At 31.9% G+C, this 17,545-nt stretch overlaps 1 protein-coding gene across 1 annotated transcript in view; it reads left to right on the top strand.

Annotated features, from left to right (window-relative positions):
* The first annotated feature begins 1,030 nt into the window (after positions 1 to 1,030).
* The window catches only part of LOC148305503 (uncharacterized), a 54,949-nt gene continuing 38,434 nt past the window's right edge, over positions 1,031 to 17,545 (top strand). Inside the window, exons 1-2 of the mRNA XM_088266572.1 lie at positions 1,031 to 1,105; positions 13,143 to 13,658. Coding sequence (XP_088122698.1) covers positions 1,031 to 1,105; positions 13,143 to 13,658 — 591 coding nt within the window. The remainder of the gene's footprint in view (positions 1,106 to 13,142; positions 13,659 to 17,545) is intronic.

Below are 17,545 nucleotides of genomic sequence, written 5' to 3'. Positions count from 1 at the left end.
TTTAATTAATGTTTAGGAAAAAATTCTGTCTCTATGTAAATAGTGGCGGTCACATACGAATTGGGCACGGGGTTGGTAACCTCTGGTCTATACTGTCTCTGATTAAATGTCACGATTCTGCGTTAAATTGACGTTTTTAAGTTTATTTCGCGATTTGCAGTATATTTCACGTTTTTGGGTTTATTTTACAATTATGATTTTATTTCGCGCTTTGAATACTTTTGATAATTATATATTGACTCGTATCTGCATACAAATGATATACAGGGCATCACTAGATCAGTATAGCGTAAAATCGGTCTTCAATTGCACTCCTGATTCTTCGATATGGGAGTAGAGTTTAATTTATTTAACTTTTTAAAAGGCACAAATTTAAAATGTTAAATTTCATTATGAAAAAGGGATTAAAGGCGTCAACTTAACGCTGTTAAACAAAGAAATATAATCTCAACCAGACGTAAATTTTACCGCAAATTTTCGCTTATATTGTCATCGGATCTTATGCCAAAATCAGTAATGCTGTTCGGAATGGAAGAAAAAACTGAACAATCCTGTGTTAAACCAATATGAAATCATTAAATCGCACCAAAACGTAACAATTTCACAAGCTAGAATTCCTGATTACTAAAAATCATTTAAAATAGAAATGTAACGTTTTGGTGAGGACCTCCACAAATATCTTTCCACAAAGTATTTTTTTATTTTATTATTTAAATTTTATTTTTATTATTTCATTCGTTTGAAAGTGCCATAACTAGGGGAAACAATTTTCACAATATAAAATTTTTATATGTTTTTGTTAATAAAATACAACTTAGTAGACTCAAAAAATCTATGTTTGATTTAAAAATTAATACATAAATTAAAATGGAGTTAAATTAAATGCCAAATCAATAAATAAACATTTTTTCATTAAAATTTATTTTTATATATATATTTTTTAATATTGTGGTGTTGTACGCATCCAATTAGAGTTGTACCGTCATTGTGAGGAAAGCTGGGAGCACGTATTCAAGGGTGGTCTCTCTTCATGGCCGACAGCGGGTCCAGTCAGCAGACAGTCGCCTGCCGCCCGCAACACACGGCCGCCCGCAACCGCTGCTGGGTGCCAACTTTGGTCTTGTGTCACTATGATTAATTGCATTTTTAGATGCTGACCACTAAAGTGTGCTGCATCGTTGAGATGGTAGCACGAAATCGTTACCATTTTTAAAAAAATTCATAACAAATGTAACTAACTAACCATCACTCCGCTTCCCCGCAGGGGTAGGTAGAGAGAATCGAACGCCACATTACTCTGTCTTTGCAAACATTCTTTGCCTCTTCTAGATTCATGCATCTCCTCATACATACCCGACGATTATTACGACTCCGGACCCGGCCGCTTTCAAGTATTTGACATACCTGATTGTGCCAAGTTTTCCTCGGTCGTCATCAGCTTCTTTTTCCAACTACATTCGCCTCATAAATTTGTTTAACCGTTCTTTCTTCACTCATACGTTCCACATTTCCAAACCATCTCTAGAACCATCCAAACATCAACAAATTTGCATGTAAATATATTATTTAATAATTCGGCATTAACTTTGTGGAATGATATGTTGAATATTTTTCTAAAAATTTAAATTTGTTTTAAACAATCACCTGTCGATGAGAACAGCTGTAGTTTTCGAAACTAGTCGTGTGTAATGAAATAAAAGTCTAAATAAAAAATACAATATTTCAAAATTCCTATTTGAAATACTTTATCATGCTAAGCTTTCCTCGGTCTTCCTCTGCTTCTATTTCTAACTACATTTGCCTCTAGAATTTATTTTACATAAACAAATATAGAATTCTTTTTAAATATAAAATTCGCTTCACTGAATTTTACGTTTTTGGTTATTACGCCACACTGGTTGATATATATTTTGGTATTTTTCCCAGATAATATTTCCGTCAGTATAATCAGCTGTTCACTATTCGCAAACTAATAATTATTGCCTATAAATATTTTGCAATAGCTACTCATTGGTTAATAGTTACTATGTACCGATTTTGTAAATGTATCATTATCCATAGAAAATAGTTTTTTAACTGTATCAAATTTCCGGCGTAAAGCGTAAATTGTTTTAGCCATAAAACCGAAATCTATTAATATAAATAGTTATTTTAGAATGATTATTTTTGCAAATTCATATACTTTCATAAACTGTTCATTTGCAGTCTCATCAGGTATAACTGTTACATGCCAGGATTACGTTTTAATTTATTTATCGAACTTGATGAGCACCCGTGTAGCTAAGTGTACAATGCACCAAACTGTATATCAGAAGACTCGGGTTCGAATCCTGGAAAACAACTTTATTTTAGGAGTGATTTGATGAATTTATTTGGTCATATTGATTTTTATCTTTTAATTTTCTTTATTTTAAATTCTTTCGCATTATACAAACATGACAAATTCAAATACAACAAAAATATGAATAAATATAAATACAAAAAAAGATCTCACAAAAACATGGCCTGTGTGGGGGTAAACAATATAATTTAGGTCATAGTAAAGGACACTGGCAAGAATATTTTTATTTAAGGTTTACTTAGGAAATGCCACTATTTATTATAATCTATTGTGAAACGTGTTTCGATGCATTCCGCATCATTTTTAAACATCGTATACATACGGTGTTTAAAAATGATGGGACTCAGAATGAGCGGTATTTACACAGTAAAACATAAATAAAAAATGGATACATCTGATCACCAACTGACTGCCGAATCAATTAATGATATGAATTTTAACTCTTTCATCATAGAAGAATAAGAATATAAAAGTCTGGGCATTTGCAGGGCTTGCTACCGTCATAGGCTGGTTTAAACCAGAAAATCTGGTGGTGTCAAAAGCCTGCATAATCGGAGGGCATGTATGACTAGGTGTATGGATGTGAAGTAAGGCTAGGAGTGTATATCAGGACAGAAGAGTGTGGCATTACATCCTATCACCCTACCCCTGCGGGGAAACGGTGTTATGGTAGTAGTAGTAATGTAAATAATAACATGGCCATGCTGCAGCCCAAGAAGACCGAGAAGAAGGCGCAATAATACGGCGGCTCCACTTTCCCCCTTCAGACTCAGCAAATTGATGACGTTTTTCTTTAATATATATTTTTTTATCATTATCATTTCCATATCATAATCCTTTATGTATAAACAAGCGCCCTTGAGGTAGTATTTTACGAAAATGGCGCTATATAAATCATCCAAAATTATTATTTATTATAACGGTTTGTATATTTTTATGTCACTATTAATACTGTTTTTAAATGCGATAGTCTCTTTATGTGTAAATAAATCACAACATGACAAGATGCATCATATTATTACAAATAACATATAACTGTGAGTCGGTACGAATGCGAACGCGAGGGCAAAAAAGCTCCAAGTCAGAACGTTCCCATAGCCAGTAATGACACAGGGAGCCTTTGATAAATTCGTTGCCATTAGTGGAACCTGTTGTGGGCTTTATCTTACAGCATCGCGAGCCATGATATCTTCGGATGTTTTTTTATTCATCTGAGTGACAAGCGACTTGACATGGCATGTTATTATAATTTCACATAATGGATGGATGAATCGTGTGGGTCGCCGCGGTGAGCGCCATCGGTCGATTCAAAAGAATTTCGACGAATGATGAGAATTTTGATAGCGCGCCATTTGTAAATGTTATGAAGGGAAATATCATATTATTTTTTCACATTTCAACACAGATGAAGAAGAATTTGAAAGTCTGAGCATTTATGGGGCTTACGACCGTCATAGGCAAGTTTATGTGATCTATTCTGCCCATGATTGACAACCACACTACTCAAATTCTTAGAAGTTCTATATATATATATATATATATATATATATATATATATATATATATATATATATATATATATATATATATATATATATATATATATATATATATATATATATATATATATATATATATATATATATATATATATATATATATATATATATATATATATATATATATATATATATATATATATATATATATATATATATATATATATATATATATATATATAAATATATAAATATATATATATATATATATATATATATATATATATATATATATATATATATATATATATATATATACAATATATATATATTTTAAAATATTGAAAAATTGTGTTTGAATCACTAGAATTATCACTAAAGATATCTATTGGTGAGATGAACAATGTTTCGAAATTGGATATACAGTCAAACTCGGTTATTACGAGCACGGATATAACGAGATCTCAGATATAACAAGGAAATGTTCGTTTACATTTTGGTTTATGATTTTCTCCATACATTTTTTCACGGTTATAACGAGCATAACGAGAAGTTTTATTTATGTAAATAATTTGAGTGGTGTGGTTGTCAATCATGGGTAGAATTGGCGAATGTTACACGTGTACAAAGTGTTCACTTAAACCAGCCTATGTCGGTCGTAAGCCCCGTAAATGCCCAGACTTCCATATTCTTCTTCGTCTATGTTGAGATGTCAAAAAATAATATGATAAATAACTCCTGTAATTGGAGATAATCCAGATTTGAGAACAAGTATTGAAAGGACACACTCAAAATGTTGCTAAGGGAAATAAATATCCGCGAGGGATGCTGGCATATCATCTGAGATGTTTCGAGACATTTTTTCTGTCACCGAGACATCCGACATCGACGGGAACAGAGGAATGACGCCGCAGACGGAGATACCATCTCGAGATGTTACCGATTCGGAGAACAAACATGGCTAATGAGTTATTTGTTTGTCTCTGGGATTCGATCCCCGACAACTTCAATCTGTAGTGAGATAAACGTTAACAAATTGACCAGGTTTATTATGAACTTCTCTTTAGATACGCTTTCAAATAACGGCGTTCGTTTAAATCAAAAGGTTATTTTTTTTGGTGTTACTTAATACGAAAAACAGGCTTTAAAACGAAAAGTTTATACATAAATACCCACAAATACATATATTAATATTAAATCTTTAGAACAATACGAAATTTATTTATTTTATTTATTTATATAAATATTTTTTTATTATAATATATTTTAATTTTTTGATGAACTTCTCCTCACTAGCAGGAACTCGTGATGAGACACATAAAAACAATGAACTGTGTCGGACTGTTCAAAAATTTTTCCCGATATTTATGTCAGGCAAAATTCAATGTTCAATTAATTTTTTTAAAATTAGGTTTACCCAATTGAAAATCCATTGGCAATCTCTAAGAATCGGCTCTCCAAAATTGATTGCACTACGGTGGAAAAGCTCATTTTGTCCATATTCAGGTATGGTTTCGAGACGAAAAAATGGCATCAACGTGCCAAAACCTTATGTTATAAATGCCAAGAAGAGTAGAATCTTTGATTGAGCCCAAATTAGATCATATTAAATATTAATTTGAGATATAACTAATGAACAAAAGATTTTATATATTTTTTTTACTAAAATTATTTTTTGACATCTTATTAAAGATGAATAAGAATATGAAAGTCTGGGCATTAACGGGACTGACGACCGTCATAGGCTGGTTTGAATGATCACTTTACATTTTCTTCTTCATCTTTGATGAGATGTCGAAAAAGAATATGAAAATAACTCTTGTAATTGGAGATAATCCAGATTTTGTGATTAAATATTTGGACACACTCAAAATGTTGTTAGTTTTGTTTAAATTAATCTGTTCGATTCTGTATGTATGTATGTTTACAAGCAAATAATATGAAACGATGTTATTGAGCTGCTTTTGTATCGAATCCTTTAATACAATTACGTAATATATTACTAACACACTACAATAATGAAAGGTTGCTGATCCTACCATCAATAGTTTCATATATAATACATTTGTTTAGATGACATCATTTGGCGGTTAAATCAAAACGGGCGCTACGCCAGCGTAGAACTACTTACCCCGCGCAGAAAGCAAGACAAATAAACTGGCAACATTCAAACGTCAAAGTCGGCTTTGGTGTATTATTGCGCGGGAGCGGTTTCCCCGCCTCGGATAATCCTTATTTATGGCTGTGTGTTTCGCCAAGTCGCCAGCGAGATCCGCCGTGATGGATGACGTCACGTCATAATAGCTTTGGGGTTGCGATTCCAGAACCGCGGGAAATTTCTATGCATATAATGTATACATTCTATTCTGTTCAGTTTAAGAAATTTCGTCTGAAGACTTGAAGTCTGTATCTGTATTTTCCTTAATTGAATTAAGGAGTGTTCTTATTGGCGCTGGAATATAAAACGAAAGTTATGTATAAGGTTTTGATAAATTATTTGACTGCGTCGAAAGCATCTTGTTTGGTATAATTCGGGTAATTAAAAAAAAATAAGCATTTGTATAATTCATACCAATTAATGAGTTTTATTTCATTACACACAAGTTTCGAAAACTACAGGTGTTTTCATCTATATGTGAAAAGTAAAACACTTTTCACTTTAACTTTAACTTTTCACATTTCACTTATTACTTTTTACTTTTCACCTTTTCGAAACTGATCATGTATAATGAAATAAACCTCATTAAGTAATATTATTAAAGTGTTATTCTGGTAAATTATAGTGCTTTATTCAATTGTTTTGGTGCTAGTTGGGCCACAAACTTGCAAGGTTTGGTATTTTTTAATAGAAACGTGAAGTGACATGCTTATAATAGCGCTGCAAACCTTTTAGTCTTTTAGCGTCGATGTTTCTGATATATCTTAAAATATATATATATATATATATATATATATATATATATATATATATATATATATATATATATATATATATATATATATATATATATATATATATATAAATATATATATATATATGTTCAATGTTAGCTACTTTAGTCAATTTTCGTATTTTCTCTGTTTTGTAAAAGTTTGAGAAACTTAGTAATAATTACATCAGAGTCTTTGTGAATCAAGGGCTTTTGAAGAAAAGTATTCCAATTCTTGAATTCATGTTAAATGGTGCGAACGGGTTGTTATTTACTTGGTCATACAAAGTTACATCAAGTTATACCAAGGTATAACAAAAAGTGCAACAAATAGCTACTAACATGCGTAGATAGTGCAACTTACCTATTTCGTTGTTAGGATGTTAGGGTATAAACACAGTGGAGACTTGGTAGTCGCATGTGACCCATTAGGTATATTAGAGATGTGACTCAATGGGTAACTATCACTTTTCGGTTACCCAATTTATGTATGTACTTTGGTTTTTAATACAATCGCCGATTTCTTCAACATACTATAAAATGAACATTTATATTTACTCGTATATGTTGAAAAAAGTCTGAAAAAACAAGCACATAAAATATGTTTTTCGACATGTGATTTCTCATAGCAAATATATTATAATAACTTAAATATTGTATCATAATTTGTTTCCTACTTTCATATACTGTTTCGTATCTATTTGTGTCTCTGAAAGTATTATAGTATTACAAATTGAATAATTTGTGTAAGCATTCAAAAAATTAAATATTAATAATTTATTCTTAAAATTTTCACTTCTTTGAGATAAAGGATTACATGATTAATGTGACGAAAAATATATTGTATATAAACGATTTTCTACTAGAAAAATTAATTCCCTACGTATATTATAATTTTTGGCGTGCATTTCCAACATAATAATATTTGCTTGCAAAATAAGTAAAAAAAAAACTGCACCAAATTCGAGCGTTTGAACAAGTTCCAATATAAATATGGTAGCTTTACGCTAGGCTACCAACCAGGTGACCAGGAGTATGTCCTGCAACCATGCCAGCACCACGGCACCCTTATCCCATCAAACGGGTACCTGGATTTCGGTAATCCCAGCTTTGAGCGCGATGTGTCGCGATTTTCGGGGATTACAGCACATCCGAGCTGGCAACACCTAAGCGATACACGCTGGAGATACAGCTCGATTAACTGATTAATTAAATGACAGCCAGCGCTCTGCATTTCAATTTTCGTGAACGTGGCTCATGACGGCGTTGACGAAATTCCCAAGGTAACTACGAAACAAAACACGATACATGGAACGAAGTTAATTTAGTCGGTTAATTTAATTATTAACCGTGATTAAAAAAAATGAAAGAAATGAATTGTTATTGTCGTTAAACCCTTTTGTTTTTTTCAAAAAAATTAAGCAATCGAATATCATTCATATATCGTAGTCATACAGGAGAAAGTAACCAAGTGTATTTTTTACAAAAACGTGATTATTGACCATTTGATATCTTACTAGCTTAGCTTAACTTACTAGTTTAACTCGGAAGTATTATATAATATATTGACTTGTTAAAAATGACTTACTGCATTGATGTTTATTTTCTTGCCAAGCAAATGTGACTTAAATGGCGCTCCTGAACATTATACGTTTTGTTGGTTGGTCACTTTCTCCTGTACGATTACGATATGTGGAATACCAACATCTATTTTTCATGAACTTTTCAAATGTTAATTTGTTTGTAATCTATTAAAAAAACTGTGTGAAACATGTTTGAACCAAATAGTTTTGTTATGTAAAATTGATTGTTACAAATTAAATATTTTCATTTTAAGTTACAAACATATCAATTTTGATTTATGATATTTAAGTTTTTTTACTGTAAATATATTATTAGATTAAAACCAATATTTTTAGCTTTTCCACTTTATTTTTATTTAACCAGCGACCGGGTTTCGTCGTTACCAACATCATCAGACTGGTCCAGTCTGATGATGTCGGTAACGAGGAAATCCGGTCGCTGGTCAAATAAAAATAAAGTGGGAAAGCTAAAAATATTGGTTTTAATCTAATAATATATTAAAAATGCAATTCCATCACGAAGTGTCAGTGGATAATATAAATCTATTTTTTTACTGTCATTTCTTGGTGGAAATGCAATTAATATAATACAACAACGGCTTTTATAGTTTTTCCATTTTTATTTTATTTGACCAGTGACCGGGTTTCGTCGTTACCGACATAAATTGGATGATATGGTAAAGATGAAATAGGTTCACTGGTAAAATTATAATTAAGTTCGTTTGTAATACATAGCATTAGATATAATAAATGAGAAACATTTGAAATTGAGACAATATTTCGTAAAAATGGCGCAACATAATTAAGGTAAGTTATTAATGCAAAAGTTTGTTCTCATCCGCAGTGATGTCTTTCATTCTTAATATTATAAAATAGATGTTACATTTACTATGTTGAGACTACCTTTATTTATCTAATAATATATGTATATATATATATAAATATATATTTAATATATAAGTATATATATATATATATATATATATATATATGTATATATATATATATATATATATATATATATATATATATATATATATATATATATATATATATATATATATATATATATATATATATATATATAAATATATAGTGATTTTTTCACTCTAATATTTATTCAATATTACACTGGACTGGTACCTGAAGTGGAGGGCTGATCACCTTTCCTTCATGTGTAAACGATCGAGATAACACTGCGTTTATATGAAGCAGTGCCCTATGCACCATTGGGGTGCGGTAAGGGTTTTATTATTATTATACATATGTATATATACATTTGTATATATACATATATATATATATATATATATATATATATATATATATATATATATATATATATATATATATATATATATTTGTGTGTGTGTGTGTATAAACCATTTTATAAATGAACAAGTCTAATATTTTAAAGGTCTTTTTTGGTACTTGGTACGTAATATATTATGGATAAATTACGTTTGTTTGTCAGCCCTCTCATAAATTATTAAGGTAGGTACAATGTAATGTATGTTTAACGTATGTTATGTATACTATAGCTACATTAACGTCTTTAGTCGGGGGTGGGAGGCGGGGGTATTGTATGTAATGTGCGTGATAATCAGTAGTTGTAGGGCGGGACTAGGAACAATGGAGGGCGGTAGTGACTGTGTTTGGGCCCCACTAATATGATGTGCGTAGTACGGTCGGTAATAGAAAAAAAGTGTAAAGGTAGACATATAATGTATGCGTAGGAAACCATGCATAAAATATGGCTATGGTGTTTTCTAATAATTGCCGTTTCCTGTGTACTACATACGTACGTTCACAAATGAATATGGTGGAGTTTATGTGGTTGAATTTATTCGGTGTTCGTAACGAGAATTTATCCCCTACACTTTTTGAATTTCAACCGATTTATAATATGATTTGATTTTTTTCAATTACAACATTAATTTCAAGTAATTTATTTGTAAGTCGTTTTATTATATAAATTATATAAAACAACTATCAAGTAACAATTTCTTCACTTATATTATATAATTTGATCTGACAACAGATTTTTTAAAATTAATGTTTAACTTAATAAATACCACTATTTCTTAAAATCTACTGTGACACGTGTTTCGATGCATTCCGCATCATTTTCAAACACGGAATGCATCGAAACACGTGTCACAGTAGATTTTAAGAAATAATGGTATTTACTAAGTTAAACATTAATTATAAATGGATAGATTTTACCACAAAGTGACTGCCGAATCAATTAATGAAACAGATTTTTTAATAGAGAAAAAATGGTTTTAACTAACACTCTCTTTATCATTCTTCGTTCACTTTCTGTAATGCCAGTTTAAAAAACACTACTTCGTGACTACCAATTTCGGAATAATCATTCCATCATCAGGTCAGATGTAGACTGACGATGGAATGATTATTCCAAAACTGGTTGTCACGAAGTAGTGTTTTTTAAAGTGGTATTACACAAAGTGAACGATGAACGATAAGGAGAGTTTTATATTACCATACCACAAAGGTTACAATGCTTTTAATTTACAAAAATGATACAACTATATTAAATATCACAAATAATAATGATAACTTTGGATAATTTATATAGCGCCATTTTCGTAAAATACTACTTCAAGAGCGCTTACAAGTAAAATTTTTAGTAAAACTCGAGTTTAATATAATTACGGCTTCTTTTTCTTCGTTTTTTAGGACTTTTCCTGTCGCTCTCCGGTCTGCTCCTGGGAGGTGGAAGACCAGCTATCCCTCCATCGTTTAGGTGGTCTTCCTGGGGGTCTGATCCCGCTTATGCTGCTGTCCGCTGCTATCCTCACCACTCTATCTGAACTCGCTCTTCCTTATGTAATATAATATAATATGAAAATATACTATGATGTATGTCAACACTTATATGAAATAGGTACTATACACACACACACACACACACACACACTCACCCCAACCAACATTTCTTTCATAAGAATAACATTATCGGTGGATTTTTGTAATTGGCTGTAGATATGTTAATTGTTGTTGTATATTGTTTTGTAGTGGCTGTAAAAATCCCAAATAAATAAAAAAAAATACAACTCAAAAACAGGTAATTGTCTACTCCGGGACGCGAACTCAGAACATTAGGACCTCGTTCTTCATATTGAACTTAATCTTACTTGAAAAATGAATAAAAATTTATCACATGTAATCACTACTTCCATGAATTTTCCTGCAACGATTAAAATCGTCATCCCCTAACACACTACACCCTGTTTAGGTAAATGTCAGTCTGTTGTTACCGAATGTTATCTTTTTAAATTACCATAACCCCCGAAATCCTATTACAATGATTGATCTGAGGTGTTATATTATTTCTAAATTGTCTCGCAGTGTGCGTTTAAAAAAATATTAAATGTCGACCCATTTTAAAACGGACAGATTTTTATCGTGTTATTCTGTGACAGAAAAGAATAATACAGACCATGGGGCGGTCTCCTTCTCTATTTGTTAGCTTATAAGTGGGTACTTATTTAATGAATAATGTATCAGTTTAAATCGTGTAGTCCTCGAAACTCTTGAAATAAAATATGAAAGGTATTTTACATGCATAATTGGTACCACATAATATTTCTAAGGTAAGTAAAGATTAGAGATGGAGAAAACTAATGTTTGAAAGAAAAAAAATACTTATGTGTATTTAGAATTAGAAATTTACTAACATTTCTCGATGATATTGCGCTTTATATAATAACTGATAAATAACTAAAGAGCTCTTTCCATTTTCATTTGAATTTACAAATATATATATATATATATATATATATATATATATATATATTATATATATATATATATATAAATATATATATATATATATATATATATATATATATATATATATATATATATATATATATATATATATAAATGTATTATTTTTTCTTTTTTTATAAATAAATATGTATTTACATATCCATATATGTATATTTATTTTTATTTTTAAAAGTATTTTGTATTTACTTTCAATTATTGTTTCGGCAGATACTTTATGATAAAATCTTGTGATGTTTTTTCTGTGCAATGGTAAATGCATTCTGCATGATGACGGGAATCTGTTTGAAATGATGCAATAACAATAGATTTTAAGGAATAGTAGTTTTTTCCAAGTAATATTTATTTTTAATAAAAACTATTTACTTGGGTACAAAAGATGCCGAAAGACACGTGGCTCAATGTATCACTTTTTGTGTGGCAAGTTGTTACAAATTTATATTTTAATTGTTAGTTTATCAGTAACGCATTTTAATAGATGGATAAGTACGCTGAGGCGCCAGCACAGCGGCGTTTCGGAAGCTTTTTACTGAAACCACTTGAGCCGGCGCTTTTGTCGAAATCACCTGCTTAAAAAGCTTTTACAGAATTACGTAAACATTGTCGCAACGTGTGTTTTACAGGTCGTTTGCCTTTGGAAATTGTTTTAAGTTTACATAACTCTGAAAATATACGTATAAAAATATTAGAACCAAACCAGTTAATTCAAACACGATTTGAGCACAATTTAAATTAGACATTGAAAAAAATACATGAGCAGGGATTTTTTAAAGATTATAAACATAAATTGCGTATTTAAAATCATGAAACCTCATAATTTAAAAATATAAACTCTGGAATAATTATTGCTTTTTGGTATTTCATAAATGCGAGATTTTGGCTACAATTGCAAGGGTCATCTTCAGTGATCGGACGAGAACCGGTGCATTCAACATGGTATGGTCGTTGGCATTGCATACCTGGGACATTGCAGGAAGAGTTGAGGATCTTCACCGATGGTAGTCTCTTGAACGGCAAAGTAGGTGCAGCTTTTGTACCCTTCGATGGCGTGAGAGAGCTGCCTTCGAGGAAGTTGAAACTCGACGACTTCTGTTCTGTGTTCCAGGCGGAACTTTATGCGATCAAAGATGCCTTGTTTTATGTTTTGAAAAAAACCCCCAACAGATGGAAGCAGATAACGATCCTGACAGACTGTAAATCTGGCGTCCACGCAATAGCGGACCGAAATTCGATCAACCCTATTGTCATGGACATCAGAACAGATATTCAAAAGTTAAGATGCAGACACCAGAATGTGTATATCGGCTGGATAAGGGGTCACTGCGGTATCCTAGGGAACGAAAAGGCGGATGAAAAGGCCCGGGAGGCAACACTCAAGAAGACTGCCCCTGACTATGCCAACTTCCCGCTAAGTTTTGCCAAAAGGAAAATTAGAAGCAGGACCCTCCAACTCTGGAACGATCGTTATTTGAACGAAACCACCGGAAAGGTAACCAAAATGTTCTTACCAACCATTTTCCATGCCTTTGATTTCAGGAGACTGCAGAAACCTGGCTTTGAGCTCACTCAAATCCTTACGGGTCACGGTGGGTTCATGAGCTACCTACATCGTTTCAAGATCTCCGAGATCGACAGCTGTACGTGTGATGATGAGACACCTCAAGATGTCCCTCACCTGTTGATGCTTTGCCCCCTTTTCAGCTTTGAAAGACAACAGCTGGAGGCGCGTTGCAGGAGCCTGGGTGAGGATCTATCCAACATCGAATCCGTGATAGTTCATAAGGAATTGTCACGAGAGGTAGTATCATACATGATAAAAATAGTGAAGGACATTGGTAACATAAACCAAAGTAGGACACAAAATGCCGAACCCTCTTCTAGTGGAACGGAAGGTCTGCTGATGACAGTCAACAGTCCGCCTTCTCCTGAGGAGTTTTACGTGGTTTCCTCCCAGCAATGAGCAAATGCAGAGAAGTTCCTATTTGACCCACACTAGATGATCCCTCCTGTTCCCAACACAGATTCAAATAAAAACATATTTAATTAGCTAGAAGAAACAAAAATCCACTAAATGATCTATAAACCTTGTACATAATAAGCAAGGTAAATAATAAATGCAATTCCCATCTAAAAAAAAAAAAAAAGGGTCATCTTCAAGAAGCTATTATAGTTAAATTGTAGTAGACAAAACGTCAGTTAGAGGATCATAAACATGGTTCATCTAAAAATTTAATGCTTAACCGTAGGTATCTGTGAAACTCAAAATTCATAACCTAAAAAGTTTTTTTAAATACAAAAAAGTGAATAGATTTTTTGATTTTTGATAGACAAATATTACGAATTTATTAATTTGAATGTCTGATAGTAATTTTTTTTATTATTTTCGCTTTAAAATATTACTCTCAAACAAAAAATGTTACGTTTTTAGAGAATAAATATCCACGCATCACTCCTTAGTACTAACAAAAAAGCTTTGGATTACGATAAAAAATAAACAGAATTCAGCAATATTTACGTATTTTTAAGTATTTTGTATCGCTTTATGATGTTTGAGAGTTACCATAAAACATAACTCAATTATCTTGTATTAAATACTTGAAACAGTTAAAAAAAATATGGTAAAAATTATAGCAATCGCTACGTTAAAACAAACATGCTTAATAAAAATCTTATCTATGTGTGTATGTACATATGGAAGAATGTTTAAAACTCTTACATACTTGAAGATTGTGTTTTTATGAAAGAGTTAAACCGAAAAATATTATGTCACCATTATTGATGTAATTTGAAACATGACTTAAAAACAACCATATGTTTACCAAACAGATACTAGCATTGAAAAACAAGTAAAGGTATACCTTGTTTTTATTATCACAACTTCGATAAGTTCTGATACTGTGGCGTCTAAGAGCATGATACAAACATGCTTGTATTATGTCATAATGGTTTGGGTATTTATTTACATCGATAAAATGAAATCAGAAAAAGGGTTAGTTTCTAATTACAGACATGTAGTTCTACACTAAAAAAATAGACACTGTAAAAACAAAAACAATGACATGGTAGTTACATACATTAACATTGATTCTATTATTTTCTCATTTTAAAATAAACTGCTTGGTATGGGATTGTCATATGACAGTGATTTATATCATTTAAATGAAACAATTGTGATTTTGAACGAGTAAAATTAAAATCTAAGTAAAAAAGTAGGCAAATAAAGCAAAATAATCCTAGGTTTGACTAATATGTAATCTCAAAGGTGGTGTACGCGATATATGTGTAAATAAATTCGCAAATAAAGAATATCTCGGAGGGATGTTGCACGAAATCAAATTCTGCGGAACACTCGTACCTAGTTTATAGCCACATTTGCTGTATTATAAGAAGACAAACATAAGAGGACGGTCGGCCGATATTGGTAGGGGTCGGAGCGCATGAACCCACAAACGTTTAGAATAAGTAATTCGGTCGGAATCGCGCACGGAAAAGCAAACAACAAGCCGATCGTGTAAAATATATCCGAGAAAACATTTTGACGCGTGCAATATTCCGATGTGGTTCGGGCAATAAAAGTGTTTTGAAATGTCGACTGGCCGAATAAGTCCTCTCCGAATGCTCATTTCGCGTTTCACCATACGCTGCACAATATGACCCCTTCCGAGGTTTATGTCCTTGCAGATGTTGGGAACACTAAACGACAAACAGAAGGGATGAGGGGGGCCCGAGACGCGACCCCCTCCCCGGAGCGATCGAGATCAGACGAGATATTCGAATCGTATTAGGGCATAAACAAGAGGATAATGCCATCTCCCATTATCCTCGGAGTATTAAGCCAATACCGTCCCTCGCCGTTTTGGGGAGATGCTCCCGAACTATTTACTATCATTTATGTCATAAAGAGGGTGATTTTTTGTCTTTCCGACCACATCAAATTCGGATTAGAATTAATAGTCCATATGGGAAAACCCTCGAATTATTCTCAAGAATATCTACGTATACGTAACTAAGATGGAGAAATAAGGACACAACAATTGATTTCTTAATGGAAGACCACAAGGGATCGAAAAAAGTCTAATAATAATATCTTTATGTAAACAATACATAATGGTGAGACGATTTTTTTTGTTCGAAAGTATTGCAAGGATTACATGAATACATATTGAAATATTCTTAAAAGTTAAGTTCTCATTATAAATCATCCCATCACGGATTCTTAAGAGGCAGGTCGATTGAGTCAAATTTGCTTGAGTTCAATCATTTCATACTATCGGCCATGGAAGAGGGCTACCAGGTGGACGCCATATATACTGATTTTGCCAAGGCCTTCGACAAAATAAATCACAATGTCTTGATTCGTAAGATTTACAAAATGGGTATTCATGGTGATCTTCTTAGATGGCTCATTTCTTATGTTGAAAATAGAAGCCAAGCGGTAGCGGTTCTAGGATTTACTTCTAATTACATTATGATTCCTTCTGGGGTTCCCCAAGGATCCCACCTGGGGCCATTATTATTTTTAATATACATATAACGATATTAACAAATATATCAATCAAAATTTTCTCATGTTTGCTGACGATACCAAGTTATTTATACGACTCAAGTCTATAGACGATTGTTCCATGTTGCAAAACGATCTCAATAATCTAGTGTCTTATTGTAATCTTAATCAGCTTTTTCTAAATGTCAATAAATGTTTTAGCATTACGTTCACAAGAAAAAAAAATTATGTTTGATTATGAAATTAACAATAGTCGGCTGACCAAGAAAACTGAATTAAGAGACCTTGGTGTCATAATGGACGAGAAACTTTTGTTTTCTTCACATATTGAAGCCTGCGTTAATAAGGCCTACAGAAACTTAGGTTTTATTTTTCGAACCACTAAACCATTTAAAAATACATCATCTCTTGTAACTTTATATAACGCTTATGTTCGCAGTCACCTCGAATTCGCCTCAGTCGTTTGGAACCCTCAGTACGCTATATATATATATATATATAGCTCAACTTGATCGTATTCAAAATAAATTTCTAAAAATGTTGGATGGTGAGCTTCATTTAAGTTTCAACTCTTACGAAGAATCTTTAGCCTTCCATAAATTATCTTCACTTAGTAAACGTAGGAATATATCAGATTTATATTTTTTGTATAAAGTTATAAATAATATGACTGAGAGCCCCTATCTTCTTGAGCAGATACCTTTTCACTGTCCAATTAGAATCAATAGACATAGTCATACCTTTTATAATCCAGCACCAACAAAGAACTATTAAAAAAATTCCTTTATTTATCGAAGTTGTGGGAAATTTAATGAATGTTGTACCCACCTTGATATGTTCTACTCCAATCTTTCAAAATTTAAAGCTAAATT

This window comes from Brachycentrus maculatus, unplaced genomic scaffold, assembly GCF_059751285.1.
Source record: "Brachycentrus maculatus isolate JH-2025_06_01 unplaced genomic scaffold, ASM5975128v1 h1tg000271l, whole genome shotgun sequence".
Classification (NCBI taxonomy): domain Eukaryota; kingdom Metazoa; phylum Arthropoda; class Insecta; order Trichoptera; family Brachycentridae; genus Brachycentrus; species Brachycentrus maculatus.
This window is presented reverse-complemented; position numbering and strand designations above follow the sequence as displayed.